Here is a 15,400-nt window from a genome sequence, read left to right on the forward strand (position 1 = left end):
TTACTAAACAGTACAGCCTAAATAGTATGTAGTATGGTTAGTATACAGTATATACTTTTAGTAATCAGTAGGCAGTATGATTGTTCGATCACAGCCCAGTCGTCTGTGTGTGTGTGTGTGTGTGTGTGTGTGTGTGTGTGTGTGTGTGTGTGTGTGTGTGTGTGTGTGTGTGTGTGTGTGTGGGCATGCACGTGTGTGCATGTGTGTGTTTGTGTGCATGTGTGTGTCTGTGAGGGTTTTTTTGCTGAACTGGAGCAGTGGCTAAAGGTACCTGGTTAACCCTCTATTTAAAAACCCCACTAAACTTAAATGATATTATGTCAGATGTCACAAGCTGCCATAACAGCTGCTGTCAGTTTATGACAAACCACCTGCGCTGTCTTATGGTAGGTTTGCTAACTAACAAACCCATATTGCTGCACGAGACACCATTTGTTAACTTGGCATAGTCTGAGCTCAGTTGATATGACCCTCATGACATCAGTAATGTCCTGCTCTGACAGACTGGTGTAGGCTCTGTGATGGTTGTTCACTGCAAGGTAGCTGTAGTTTTCTACTAGTGTCCTGTGTTACTGTTGGCCTACGGAGGGCCAATGTGAGGTCCGGACTGGAACCCAGATGGCGGCCCTTGAGGAGGCGGTGCCCAGGCCCCCGCACTGGGCGGACGACTGGGCTCTCCGCTTCCTGACTGGTCGAGCTCAGCGCTGTCGCAGTCAGAGTCGTCACACATAGCCCGAGTCTTAGGGGTAGAGATAGATAGAGAAACAACTGAAGCTAACCACTCACTTCTAGGAGGTATTCAAGTTTATCATGGTGCCTATAGAGGTACTGCATAAGAAACTATATGATCTCACTCTAGCAAAAGGACATGAACATAACGTATGTTACTCTAGGGGACAGACAACTATAACTCTAGATGTAGAGTCAGGCCAGGGAAAAGCATTACCTCATTAGGATTCTGTCCTGCGTCGAGCTGAGCCTTGGCCTGGCCCAGACCGCCTTCTCTCTCTGACAGGCCGTCAGAAGCTTGCGCGGGGTCAGTGTTGTCTGCAGGAATCTCTGACCCCTGAGACAGGAGGTCATCGCTGCGGTCGTCCAGCCGCTCATCCGTGTTGGTGCTGACCACGTCAGGCGTGCCGCTGTGGGAGTGGTCAGTGGTGTGGCCCTCCTCGCTGTCCGACACGGAGAGGTTCTCTGAGCTGAAGGTGGACACTGACGGGCATTTGATGATGCTGGTCGGACGTCTGAGGGGGAGAGGGGGGGTGGGGGGGGGAGAATTGAGGAGCGAGATAAACAAAAGAATCGTTTATCAGTTCGGTTTCAGTTCATTCATTGCAAAACGCGAATTCATGTTGCATGTCTCCTTAAAAAAAATCCTAAATCTAAGCAGAGTAACTTATACTTGCTACACAGAACATGGCTTCAAAGTAGAACGGAAACTGTCATTCTCATGAGCCCCTCGGCCCTGCCACTTCTACTCTCACATCACATATCCATTCAGAGAGACACAAGAAAGGGAGGAATATTAAAGATATTAATACTACTCCACTGGTAGTGTGAATCTTTAGATTTTTGATTTTGAAGGATAGCAGGTTACTCACCGTCTTCGTGGCAACTCCACTTCACTGTCAACCTCCCCCTCTTCCTCTTCTGATGACAAGCCACGCCTCTGTGAACGGCGTCCAGAGAATAGCATTAGAGAAACACAAGTAAAGGAAGTACAGTCATGTGATTGCTTTTCTTTGCCGTTGTACCTGTTTGCGTGTGATAGCTGCCCTATACAGGATGGCTGAGGGCGTGAGGTGCTGACTCCCAATGCCCCCTGATGCCCCTCGGGGCAACCTCACAGACCCCGCTCCCTCATCCTTATCCTCCCCATCATGGGGCAGGCGTGGTGCGCCTGGCACGGACCCCCTCCCTGCTGCCGCCCCCCTCCCACAGGGCGAGTCTGGGCTGCTGGAGAAGGGGAACGAGGCTGCGTCCTCGCTGGGCGTGTCACTGCGTGGGGGGGTCTCTGTGAGGTCATCCAGACCCGCCGCGCCCCCTGCGCCAGCTCCCCCCAAGCCTGCAGAGGCGCTCAGGCTGCCCCCTCTCTCCAGCCCCCCCACGGAGGGCTCCCTCTTCCCCTGGCCCTCAGCCTCCAGCGTGGTGCAGATGAGGTCAGGGCTGGAGGAGGAGAGCTGCCGCTGCTGCTGCTGCTCGTGGCCCAGGCCCCGGAGGGCTGCGCTGGGCTCCAGGAGCTGCTTAGAGGGGCCTGTGGTGGAGGTGTTGGCAGGGGCAGATGTGTCCCCACTGGGGGAGGACTGAGTGGCCTTCAGGCCTGCCAGGTCCCCGCTGCTGCCCTTGCCGGGCTTGCGGTGGCGGGTCTTTACCCTCCGTGAGCGGCTGGGGGAAGTGGAGCCCCTGTTGGGGCAGGAGGGGATAGTGACCTGCATCACAGAGGAATCCATCTTGGGGATGATGACCTCTGACTTGAGGATGTCTGGCCTGTGAGGATAGGATAGAATAGTAAAGCATAGTCATGAAAAAAAATCAAGAACACACTACACAGTACCCCCACTGGATGAGGTTATATTGAGGTATATAATTATCATGATAACATAATCTGATCACATAATTCAAGATATTTCAATCGGAGACAAAGTGTTTGGTTTTTTAAATTATTGAGTAACAAATATCACACAGAATGAGGATTGATATCTCACCTCTTTCCGGAGGGAAGTTTCTGTGGGACATTTCTCTTCTTGATGAGTTTGTCCATGGAGTTAGAGGAGCTGGTCTGTCTGGAGCTGTGGTTCTTGAACAACACTGGATACTTCTTATCTAAAGACTGCTCTCTCCTTGGAACGCATGAAGAGATTTGATTTACATTTACATTCATGGCATTTAGCAGACGCCTTTATCCAAAGCGACTTACAACAAATACATTTGTTTAAGTAAGTGAGTCATCTATCCATCAGTCATCATAAGATAAAGTAATCAATGCTCAGACCAGGGGCCATAGGCATTTTTAAAATGTATTTTATTAACAGGAGAGAAACTTGTACAGGGGGGTAGTGGGGGTGAAGAGGTCTTTAGGAGGGATTTGTATATCTCAGTCACTGTACATCATTGAATACCCTCTATGTGCTGTATTCTACTATTGGTTCTGTTTGACATGAGTGTGTCATAAACAGTACTGTTCCCTTTGTGTATGATGAACAAAAGCCAGTGAATGCAGATGTTTGACCAGACAGCGTTACCTCTGCAGCTCCTTCTCTTTGAGCTCCAGCTGCAGCATGACGGCATTCAGCTCCATGTAGAGGTTGTTGGCCCTCTCCAGTTTCCTCTCGTAGTGCTCACGGATGTCCAAAGCGTGCCTGAAAAGAAAATATGCCACTAATGACACCATGCTTTCGCATGAGGGGACCCAAATGCTATACAATAGATATGCACTCAGGGCAATTTTTTCCATTCTACAAGGGTAGATAAAGGAAGGACATTGAAAAAGGAATATTTTAGGTCATGTCAGTCAAACTGCGCTCACAAACTACCCTGGTTACATGACTACTGTGCGTTAGTGGTTCTCATTCACAGTTTGAGTTTGAAGTGTGAGAGCGGCTATTCTGACAGACTGGAGAGAAGAGAAGACTTTGGCAAACTGCCTGGGTTACAGACCTGAGCTCCTCTCTGCGCCGGTTGATCAGCTCCTCATCCAGTCGATGCAGACAGGTTCCCTCCGACTTGATCTTCTCAAAGTGCTGCTTCACCTCCTCCCGCCACTCAGCCTGTAGACCATACAGTGCACACACAGACACTGAGTGTGCGTGCGTGTGTGTGTGTGTGTGTGTGTGTGTGTGTGTGTGTGTGTGTGTGTGTGTGTGTGCAGGTGTGTGCGTGTGCGTGCGTGCGTGCGTGCGTGCGTGTGCGTGCGTGTGCGCGTGTGTGCGTGCATGCATGCGTGTCTGTGTGTGAGAGGTTCAATATTGGACACTACCTGAGACTTGAAGTATGTCTCTTGTGGGGTGGAGAGTAGATCAGCTGACGCTATGTCCAAATGGAGGAGGATCTGACGGAAAGAGGGTCTATTTCTGGGTTTACAGTTCCTGCAAAGCCAGGAGGGTATTTTCAGTGAGACAGTTAAAATCTACTGTAAAATTGTCTCCTCCCTCTACCTCTCTCTCTACCTCTCTCCTCCTACTCTCCTTCCCGTTCGTACCATCTCTCCATCTCCCCCCTCCACTCACCAGCACTGTCTCAGGAGGATTTTGAAGCCGTCTGGGCAGCTCTCCGGTATGGGAAGCTGCAGGCTGTTGTTGCCCACACCCCAGATGATGGCGGAGGAGTCGACATCCTTATAGGGGACCTCCCCAGTCAGCATCTCCCAAAGCACCACCCCAAAAGACCTGCAGATCACAAGTTAAATTAGTTAGCTAGCTACCATAATCTGAGGTAGAGGGATGTTGAGATGTTTGTTTGATCTCTTGTTGTTCATTTAAGTGAAAACGAAAAATGTGATATACACCTGCATATTGTATTTGTGATGTTATACTGTATGCTTGCATTTGTCCTAAATGTATGTCCATATATAAAATAAAATACTTCAGATCATCTGTGACTTACCAGATGTCCACCTTCTCTGACACTGGCTCGTTCCGAATGACCTCGGGGGCCATCCAGGCCACCGTACCAGCAAAGGACATTTTAGTGCTCTTGTCACTGAGCTCTTTGGATGTGCCGAAGTCTGAGATCTTCACCAGGTCATCATGGGTAATCAGCATGCTGACATGGATAAAGGGAGGAGAGGAAAGTAGAGGAAAAAGGTAATTCACTTTAGGGACTTGTAGTCTTTAAGTGGATGGTTTTGATAGTACTGAGTCTGGTGTTACTGAGCACAGAGACTCACTTCGGGGACTTGAGGTCTCGGTGGATGATCTTGTGGAGGTGCAGGTAGTTCATGCCCCCGGCGATGCCCATGGCCCAGTCCACCATGAGGGAGGGGGTGATCTTGCGTCCGGCTCTGAGCACCTCGTACAGCTGTCCCTGGGCACAGTACTCCATCAGGATACAGTAGCAGGGGGCCTGGGTGCACACGCCCCTGAGAGTGACAGAGAGGCCGATAAGGAGGTGAGGGAGGGAGGATTGAGGGAGGATTGAAAAGAAAAAAGAAAAGAAAAAGAGGGACAAGAAGAGAAAGAGAAGTGTTATTGTTGGGATTTGTTATTATTAGGTTATTAGTGGTAATGTTAAAGTTAAAGTACGATTTTTCTGCCATATGGACATGATGATAGGCTGGTTAATCCCTAGCTGAGCCAGGGTAACCACGACCAACGTGGTGATATGGTATTTTTTAGGTTAGTGTTAGATGAGTTTCCTCACTTGAAGGTGATGATGTTGGGGTGCTTGAGTTTACGTAGGTGCTTGATCTCAGTCTCTTTGATGTCCCGGACTTTCTTAACGGCCACGTCCTCTCCGTGGTACTTCCCCAGGAAGACGGCCCCCTGGGCCCCGCTGCCCACCCACTGCAGATCTGAGATCTCCTCAAACGGAACCTCCCAGGTTTCTAAACAGTAAAGGGCAGAAGGTGTCCGGAAGACAGAGATTCAGTTATCAAAACAGCTGAGATGCCCTGTATCATAACTGCATGATTGCAGGATTGTTATCTAGTATTACATGCATTTATTTTATGAAGTATATGGATGCACAGGTAATAAACAACCAGCAATTTCTCTGTGTGATGGCTATGGTAGTTGTTATACCCCAATGCTGTAAGCACAGCTGTGTAGAACAGCTTATGCGCAGTGTATGGTGGCAGTTGGAGAAAGATGAAAAGGGGAAACAGCTGCACATCTCTCAAACCTAATCTCTCCATTATCTGTCATGAGAGTACATGAATGACTGAGAGTTAACTCTGGCACCGTGAGAGAAGAGAAGAGAAGAGAAGAGAAGAGAAGAGAAGAGAAGAGAAGAGAAGAGAAGAGAAGAGAAGAGAAGAGAAGAGAAGAGAAGAGAAGAGAAGAACCTTGGGGAAAAGGGGAGAAACAAGCAGATCAGTTCCTCATGAGGTCCACTGAAGTGATGTGGTCCCTGGAGAACTGCTGCCTGTGGAGACAGCTGCACATCTCGTCTCTCTCCCCCCCCCAAGCAGCTGTGAATGCCTACTGTACTGTAGCTGAGGGTATGAATGAGGCTTCTGCACACGTAGGCAGGGTCATGCCCTGTGGAGACTGAGTGGGACACGGCGTGGCAGTCACCGAGTGAGAGATGCCAGACAGAGAGGAAATGGAAGCTGAAATAAGCCTCTCCCCCAATGAAAGGAATGGAGAGTGAACAGCATCTCCAGAGTTGAACCTTTTATTAGATGTAATGCATTGCCATGGTTACGGATTTACCTCAACTACTTGATACAGTGAATGACTAACATTTCGAGTGACAAAAGACTGTGTTCTGCATTTCATACACCAATTAAACAATCCCTTGGTGTCTCTCTGGGTTTTTTTTGTGTGTTAGGGTAGATTGGCATTAGCATTCTGTATTCCACATTCTGTACATGAGTCATTAGATGTAACATAACTACAAACACACAGAGACATGGAATTATACTCACTCCAGGCACCTTCCTGGTTATGCTTGTGTTCTGTGGAGTAGGCCTTGCCAATCATTGTCCAGACCGGTTTCAGGCAGCCGAACAGTCCCTCCAGAAACCCTCCACTTCCTGACTGTAGCCTGATGTTGTCTGATTGGCCACGGACAGCCCCGGCCTCTGAGCTAAGCCCCGCCTCTGCCCCACCCCCACACTGACAGGCCTCATGCTCGTGCAGTTTGAGAACACTGTTGTCAAAGTGGCCTGGGGGGCCATCGCTAGGGGTGGGGCTGCTGCCACAGGTGTGGTGGCACCCCCCGCCTCCACCACCTCCTGGCACCCCTGACCCCCCTGTGTCGATGGACAGGACATTGCGGAGGACACACTGGGTGGGGGTCAGGTCAGTCTCGGGGGTGCAGGCAGGGGTGTCTGCATCCAGCCTGCGAAAGGAGTGCTCTGAGATGGGGGTGTTGAAGCTTGAGAGGGAGGGGGAGGGGGCGCGGGGCTCATGGATGCAGGTCCCACTCATCAGGGGGTCCCCCAACACAACAGTCGAGGACAGGTGGAAGTTGAGAGGGAGAAAGGGAGGCCTGGGAGGAGAGAGAAAGAGATTAATTAGGAAAAATCTACTAGGAGCGTTAAATGTTAGGAGCCTATTTCATCATTGCCCATTTGACTGTTGTCGTTCAAGTGGCGATCTGGGAGCTGTCCGGTGCTGAAATAGACTACCTTGTTATTCATAACTATTTGCACTGTATGTTTTGGCCTTGCCAGGTGTTTTAACTTTCAGCTGAAGAAAACATGAATCAACTATATAGAGGTGGTTCATCTAGCAGTAAGTGATCATAACAGAAAGAAACAGCAGACAGATGGGCCTTTGGAAGAGGACTCCTCTAAAAAATACTCCTCTAAACTATACTCTTGTGGGAATTAGACAACCGTGCATTCAATTTTGCCTCCATGATACAGTCCAAAGTCAAAATCATTCAGTAGTCCACATTTCAATGTCAATGAATGGGAGACTGAACGGATCACCTGGAGTAAGGATTGGTTTATGAATGAACCTTCCAAAGAGGATGCACTAATCACAACCCTGTATCTGTCGTCATTCCCGAAGCAGCATTATGAAATCAGATTATATCTAACTGACGTTTTTTTACATAATCAAATCAAACTTTATTTATAGAGCACATTTCATACATGGATGCAGTAAAAGATGCTTCACATAAACATTTTAAAAATAAAAACAGATAGAGAAATGGACTGTAGTGGGTAGACCTTATTGAATATCAAGACTACTCATTGTGTAAGCTACTCAGTGGGACGTAACGTGCTTAGTGCTGTCCAGAACACATTTGGCTGGACAGTATGTGCAGCAAACCATCAGTACATGCATCTGTACATGTTTCATCCATGTAATTGTATATTGTATCGTATGTGTGTGGTGTGTGTGTGTGTGTGGGGGGGGGGGGGGGGGGGGGGTTTGTGTGTGTGTGTGTGTGTGTGTGTGTGTGTGTGAGAGAGAGAGAGAGAGAGAGAGAGAGAGAGAGAGAGAGCGAGAGATAGAAAGAGAGCGAGTACGTACTCCACACATACTACAACCACATAATACAGCAGCCCCGTAGCCTACTCTTTGCTGCACCACAGCGTGAGAACCGCGACGGTTGAGCGAATTTAAAAGCGTGAAATGAAGAAGAAAAAAACACACTCTGGGCCTGTGGGAAGAAGAACTGCACACAAACGCAGGACGATCAACCTTTAAATAACTGAGGATGTGATGATGACACTCACGAGCATCACAGTCGACGTGCATGAATTGAAGCCCGAGCCGTACAAGTCCATGCCAAGTCAAACTGCCGCAGCGCCTGTAGATTTACTGGACGTTGGCATCAACACAAACATTTCGTAATGTTGACGATCACGCTGCACAAATTAGATTTCTCGCATTAATCGACGATTATTCAATGTTGCCAAGAATAACGTGGTGGTACAATGCACATAGAGTATAGCACGAAGCAAACTGCAAAGACAACACACCTGCACATCTCGTAATACCTCCTTCATATCTGATCTACATTGATAGTATGACATTCCCATACCTTTCTGCCTGGTTGATGTTGCGTTGTCAAGTGAGGGGTGGGTTCAGTTTTCTACGTGCAGCAATAATGAACAATCGTCGTTTTTCCTCTCCGGACTGTCTCTCGTTTTTTGCGTGAAAGTCCCGACCCACGAGTTCACGTTATCAGAACGAATCCCAGCGGGCAAATTGTGTTATCAATAACCGGGGACCCATGGAACGTGAGGCGCGCGCGGGGTTGGGGGAGGGAGCTGTCTCCTTCCCAGTGCTGAATTGACGTCACGGAGTTGCAAGTTACCCACAAGGGGGCGCGCCCCCTAAAAAAAATGTACAGTGTTTCCATCTTTTCAGCAACGTTTCATCAACTGGATATATAATGTATTGTCTTGACGTGGTGCTTCAAACTGTCTCAGTAGAAAATTTCCCAGTAACACACACACACACGCACACACACACACGCACACACACACATACACACACACACGCACAGTAAAAAAGCTTCTGTTCAAATTATTTATCATCATCAACACTGTGAAAAGAGGCGATTTCTAAAACTAGCATAAAAATGAACAGTTGTCTTAAGACATAATGTCCTTATTCATTCAACCCTTTCAAAGTCGTGGCACACATACTGTACACATCATCTTGAATCTGTTAATGTGCCATGTTTGAAGTTTGATGTAATGCTGCTATTTATCCAGTAGATGGCATATCGCATCCTTTGGGCAAAGGTCTCTGATTTTGTCCGCGCTGTGCAAATTCCTCGTACGGTTTGTCCACTGCAGCATTCCGTACTTACTGAACCAGGCGGCGGGATCCCAGAATCCCAAGCAGCGCACACTGGCTTCTGTTTTGAAACAGAGCTAGCAACTTATGTAGGATTTCTACCGGTAAACAAAGGTAATTTAAAACTACCTGGACAACTAAGTATTTGTGCCTAGGCAATATAACTCTGCTAGGTGTGTGTCTTGCTGTGCAGACTATAGTTAGTCGGGTTGAAGGTAACTTAGCTATTAGCTAGCAGTGCTGACTGAGTACTGACGTGTATAAACGTTAAGATAACTTTAGTGATGTGTCTTCTTCAGGAGTGATGCGTGCATGATGTGCTCCTTGGCACTGTTCCCCGCTCCGCTGGCCGACGGACAGGCCACCCTGTACGAGGCCAACAACGAGCTGGTGACGGGCACCGCGACTGACAGCTACCAGAAACAGGTGAGTGGTACAGATCACACTGTTTACACTGCGCCAGCATCGCGCAGATTGCTCAGGCCACTTACAGAGAATGATTTATGCGGGTCATACTTTTGACATCACCAACTACCTAGATGTCACTGTGTGTGTGTGTGTGTGTGTGTGTGTGTGTGTGTGTGTGTGTGTGTGTGTGTGTGTGTGTGTGAGAGTGAGAGTGAGAGAGAGAGATACATACTACATATACATATACAGCAGGCCCGCATCCTACTCTTTGCTGAGACACTGCGTGAGAACCGTGACGGTTGAGCGAATTTAAATAAAGAGAAGAGTGTGACAGATTTTTAAAAATATGTGTCTGTTTGCTGTAGGAGTCGGGACCTCTGAGTCTCTACTTCCCACGAGAGTCATTGAAGCCCCACAGCCGGCCAGAGAGCAGCAGCAAGGCCGCCTTTCTGGACCACTGTGAGACACTGTGGATGAGAAGTGCAGGGGCATGGTGAGTGTGACACACACACACACACACACACACACACAAACTAACTGAGTCACTACTATTTCCCTGTTCACTGATGCCTCCCTCTGGATGCTAGGCGTGATGCAGGTCTCTCAGGACTCTTAGATGAAATAGCCAACTCCAGTGCAGAGGGTGAGTCTGTGCCCTGTTCTACTTCATTCATTTGGGTCGGAGCATAATAGCATGTACTTTACTGTATGTCTGATCTGTAAAAACTACAAGATATTGTTTTTCAACGTGTGTGTTTGTGTGTGTGTTCCCCCAGTGCCCAAATGGTTCATGATGAGCTCTAGCTGTGTCCTGGCCTTGCTTCGTTGGGTCTCCTCTTTCCATGGATCTCTGTTCCCCCACCTCACAGTAAGTGCCCTGTACCCCACCTCACAGTAAGTGCCCTGTTCCCCACCTCACAGTAAGTACCCTGTACCCCACCTCACAGTAAGTGCCCTGGTACCATCTCCAATCTATCTGACATTCATAAGGCTCATTCTCAATTTGGAACAGATGGGTTGTTTAACTTGTTTAAACAAGTTTTTGCAGAAATTGTTTGAGAATCAAAATGTACGTTATTGCCGGTCTAGTTTGCAATGCCACTACTGCTCTGCAGGGTTCTCTGAATATATGTGTTTGCCCTCTGTCTTTAGTTGAGCAGTGAGGACATGATCACAGAGTTTTCCCAGTTGCTTGACTGGTAAGTGTGGCTAATTTGTCATTGTTTACCCATTGGCCCAGTCGTCATGGCAAATGAGAATTCGTTCTCAGCGGACTCACTTGGTTAGATAAAGGTCAAATTGCTAAGATAAATATATCTTACATTATACAAATATCTTTCGGTATTTTCAAGGCTTTCATTAATTCTAAGTCATGGCTGAGGGAACTCTGCTTTCACCCTCCTTGTCTGTCAGGTCTGACTGTGCCGTGCGGGGCTTCGCCTGGCACCCTCACACAGACAAGTTTGCCGTGGCCCTCCTTGACGACTCCATCAAGATCTTCAACCCCAAGAGGTATGAGAGTCCCAGCCCTGTATTACCATGGGACTGTGTCACTGTGGTACGATCTCACGCATGTCCTCAAAACAGACAGCACAGTTTCTGTGTTCGTAAGCGGAGTATGCCTTGCGTCACCTCTCGTATGTCTCTCTTGGATGTTTTCTTTTTTTTATATATATATATATATATATATTTTTAGGGCATTATTGGGATAGAGATAGTAGAAATTGACAGGAAGGATGGGTGAGAGAGAGGAGGGATGACATGCAGGATATGTCACTGAGCGCCCCCTCTTGGATGTTTTCATCGCTGTAAATGTGTCTCTCTCTCTCTCTCTCTCTCTCTCTCTCTCTCTCAGTGCCACAGCTCCCACCCTGAAGCACCGTTTACAGCGCAGTGTGGCTGCTCTGCAGTGGAAACCTCTGTGTGCATCTGCCCTGGCTGTTGCTTGTCACAACTGTATACTGGTCTGGCACGTGGACCCCACCTCACTATCCACCAGGTAGGCACTCTCTCTCTCTTTCTCTCTGCTCTCTCTTGCTCTTTCAGTTTATTGATTGTAATGCTTTTGCTTTTCCCTTCCCCTGTCTGCCCACTCCTTCCCTATCCTTCTCTCTCCTCTTATCTCCCTCCTCCAGACCCTCTTCAGGCTGTGCCCAGGTCCTGTCTCACCCTGGCCACTCTCCCGTCACTGCCATCGCATGGTCCCCTAGTGGCTCCCTGCTGGTGTCAGCCTCCCCCGTGGACACAGCCATGATAGTATGACCCTCCATTACTCTCAGTCTTCAGCCTCCTCTGAACACGCACCCAGTTTTACACATGTCGGTGTTCACGAAAAGTTAGGATATTTACTTGATAATCTGACTGCCATGTTACTTCTTTGGGTAATTGTTTTTATGTGTGTGTGTGTGTGAGAGAGAGAGAGAGAGAGAGAGACATACTTTGATATTTCTGTGTGTGTGTGTTTCAGGTGTGGGACGTAGCTGCTGAGAGCTGTGTACCTTTGCAGCGCATGGGAGGGGGAGGGGTCACCTTCCTGTCCTGGGCTCCTGACGGGAGTCGCGTGCTGGCTGCTACACCTTCCTCCCTCTTCAGGTCAGACACAGTATTGCAAGGAGGGGTTTTGTTTTGCTGTGGTAGTGATTTTTGTTTTTAGAATCTATTCCTGTGGTGATGATTCTCGAGGTTTTGTCTCTATGTTTCTGGTTGATGTTTCTATGTGACCTGTGTGTGTTGCCTCAGGGTTTGGGAGACCAGGATGTGGACTTGTGAGAGGTGGCCATGTCTGAAGGGACGTTGTCAGGTGAGTCATTAACGTGTGTGTGTGTGTGTGTGTGTGTGTGTGTGTGTGTGCACGTTAACCCATTACCCTGTGTGTCTGTCTGCTTCTCTGATGGTTAGTCTGGCTGTTGGAGTCCTGATGGAAGTCGACTGCTCTTCAGTGTGCAGGGAGAGACCGTCATCTATGCCCTGACGTTCACCGACACACCAGGTACACTACCACACACACACACCAGGTACACTACCACACACACACACACCAGGTACACTACCACACATACACCAGGTACACTACCACACACACACCGGGTACACTACCACACATACACTCAACATGTGTGGCAGCCAGGTACATTGTTGTAAACAGTCGTCGGTGTAGTGTGCTTGTGTTTGATGATTTTATCTGATTGCTTTATTTGATTGCTCTGTTGTTTCACCACTAGGGGCGCCTTTGGGGATGTCTGGAGGACCAAAGGTAGCAGCAGTGGTGGCTGACCTGTCTGAGACCACTTTCAGTACGGCAGATGGAGATATCACGTAAGGGCAGAGATGAGGGTAGAGGGCTCTGTCCATGTGAGGGTGTACTAAACACTGTACATACAGGCTTTGTCTAATTACGATATTCGGTTAACTAGTTTAACTAGTGTGTGTGTGTGTGTGTGTGTGTGTGTGTGTGTGTGTCACAGGGTTGGTGGAGAAGTCCAGTCTTTAGTGTGGGACCCCAGAGGAGAGAGACTTGCCGTTCTTCTCAAGGGTCAGACTAATTTCCTTCTTTACTCTTTCTCAGAGTTGAAAAGTGTGTGTGTGTGTGTGTTTTGCCTCTCACATCCCGTCTCATGTCTGTCCCTTCAGGCGACCCTGAGGCAGCAGGCCTTCGCCCTGCCATGATAGCTGTGTTCAAGACGCGAACCAACCCCATTTTCGAGCTCCTTCCATGGTGTGTACTGTTGTTTGTCTTGTTAAGAGTATGTTGCATATAGAAATACAGATGCATAGAAGAACATGGATTTGTTTTAGGTGGTATTCAGAGTTGTGTATCTGAGGGTCTCAGTGGTATTCAGTATTGTGTATCCTGATTCCTGACCCAGTAGTGGTTCAATGTTTTTATATCTCTGTGTGTCTCAGTGGATTTGTGGAGGGGGAGGCAGGGACGGAGCCCAGGCTGATGCAGTTCCACCCCAACTTCCGGCACGGAGCCTTGCTCACTGTGGTGAGTCTCACTACAATGTCAGCAATGGTTGCTGTTAACTCCACTTACATTCCTGTTTCACGAGCTATAAAGGGCTTTCTCTCAGTCACGTAGGTGTTATCTGGTAGCGCCGGTGCAGTAACTTGCTCTATTGTACACTGGTGAGTCTTTTACACAGCTGTTAATGTGTCTCTCTCTCACTCGTTCACGAGCTATAAAGAGAGAGAGAACGTTCCGGTCCATTTATATGTTCTCACTGGTTCAATCACCAGCTCTATTGTACACAGATTCCTCTTTAAACTACTGTTGAAGCGTCGCAGTGCAACAATGAATACAGTAACATGTCTCCCTCATCCTAAAGGCGCCCCAGTCACAGAAGTGTGCTTGTCTCCCTCCCCAGTGCTGGTCAAATGGGAGGATTACCCACGTGCCCTTCTACTTCATGAGTGCTGGGATACCCCAGGCTGGCCTTGGAGGGAGCCCCCCACTCCCACTCGCCCAGGGCAGGCCTGCCGACTACGCCAACATGACGCTTTACACAGAGCTTGCCTCCTGACCACACACACACACACACACACACCCACACCCACACACACGCACACAATCTTTCAGATCATGTTTGTTACTACAGCTACAGTTCAGAATAAATTTGTACAAAGTGTTCATTACAATTGTCTTGTTTGGTTTTACATGACTGCTCAAACAGATGTCCTCTGAGAGGCATTGCATGGAGAGGCATGACCTTGGCCTATTTCACCACCACCAGTAATGCAGATACTCAATATTTATGTTCTCCCCTAAGTCCTGAAATAATGTAATTTCCTTTAGAGAATGAGCTTAAGGTCATATTCTGTGTGTCTTGACAACAGTAATGAGAAGGCTTACTGTCTCCTGGTTATTTGAACTTCTTGTATTGGTGAGAAATATATTTTCTTGATCAAAGAGAATGCTTAACTGGGCAGTGCTGCAAGTTCTTAGGCTACCCATCTAAATCTGGCATTCATGGGATTTTATCTCTGATCTCCGATGTTCAGGATTTGCCCTTCATTTTCTGTCAAGGATAATTGAAGGATTAAAGGAATCCCCGAGATAGTATTTTAAGACATTGCAATGTGGGTTGGAATGTCAATAAAAGGACATATCTTATATCACAGTTTAGTCTTTTCAGTCTAATATTTATTGCTCAGAAAAAAGATTTAGGAGGTATTGAAAGGGAAAGAACGCAAAGACAAAGGCAGGTCACAGAATACTGTCAAAGACCTACGTGACCATGTCTTGAAGCATTATTAAATCATTCCTGTTAATGTACAAAATACTTCACAATTCCAGTCTCCATATCATTTTCTTAACTTTATTTATGCTATAAGTCCAAACAAACAGAAGCCAACCATGCCCGACCCCACCCTGAAACCGGAGAGTGAATACAGTACTTTCATTCCTGTGTTTTGAGATTCTCTCATAGGAAACTACAGTCACACAGTCACTCTCACACACATGCATACTCTCACACCATGCATTCACACACATTCAAAAGGGTAACTGACCTCAAGAAATACAACTATAACAAAAAACATCTTAAGTACACATAAGGGGTCAGTTA

The 15,400-nt window shown here is 47.7% G+C and overlaps 2 protein-coding genes across 2 annotated transcripts; one reads left to right on the forward strand and one right to left on the reverse strand.

The window, feature by feature from the left end:
* Positions 1-580: 580 nt before the first annotated feature.
* Positions 581-7,091, reverse strand: map3k12 (mitogen-activated protein kinase kinase kinase 12; the record flags this gene model as incomplete). Its single annotated transcript, XM_083674759.1, has 13 exons — positions 581-739; positions 947-1,244; positions 1,602-1,669; positions 1,755-2,487; positions 2,706-2,840; positions 3,243-3,359; positions 3,658-3,767; positions 3,977-4,085; positions 4,227-4,385; positions 4,603-4,761; positions 4,886-5,077; positions 5,359-5,542; positions 6,587-7,091. The coding sequence occupies 13 exons, from the start codon at positions 7,089-7,091 to the stop codon at positions 581-583; spliced, it is 2,928 nt and encodes a 975-aa protein (XP_083530885.1).
* A 2,344-nt stretch (positions 7,092-9,435) lies between these two features.
* On the forward strand, positions 9,436-14,461 carry aaas (achalasia, adrenocortical insufficiency, alacrimia). Its single transcript, XM_083674380.1, has 17 exons — positions 9,436-9,539; positions 9,725-9,851; positions 10,199-10,326; positions 10,421-10,476; positions 10,610-10,701; positions 10,986-11,032; positions 11,247-11,345; positions 11,689-11,832; positions 11,969-12,089; positions 12,301-12,425; positions 12,573-12,633; positions 12,732-12,822; positions 13,055-13,148; positions 13,298-13,365; positions 13,464-13,548; positions 13,737-13,821; positions 14,201-14,461. The coding sequence occupies exons 2-17, from the start codon at positions 9,738-9,740 to the stop codon at positions 14,354-14,356; spliced, it is 1,566 nt and encodes a 521-aa protein (XP_083530506.1). The 5' UTR covers positions 9,436-9,539; positions 9,725-9,737; the 3' UTR covers positions 14,357-14,461.
* Positions 14,462-15,400: the final 939 nt, after the last annotated feature.

Source organism: Argentina silus (genome assembly GCF_951799395.1).
Source record: "Argentina silus genome assembly, chromosome: 8".
In the NCBI taxonomy this organism is placed as follows: Eukaryota; Metazoa; Chordata; class Actinopteri; order Argentiniformes; family Argentinidae; genus Argentina; species Argentina silus.

Excerpts from the sequence above, each read along its gene's own strand:
- aaas (XM_083674380.1), top strand. The coding sequence starts at position 9,738 with ATGATGTGCTCCTTGGCACTGTTCCCCGCTCCGCTGGCCGACGGACAG. Across the intron at positions 10,477-10,609 it reads AGCCAACTCCAGTGCAGAGG|TGCCCAAATGGTTCATGATG; the intron begins GTGAGTCTGTGC and ends GTGTTCCCCCAG. Across the intron at positions 12,634-12,731 it reads GTCTGAAGGGACGTTGTCAG|TCTGGCTGTTGGAGTCCTGA; the intron begins GTGAGTCATTAA and ends TCTGATGGTTAG.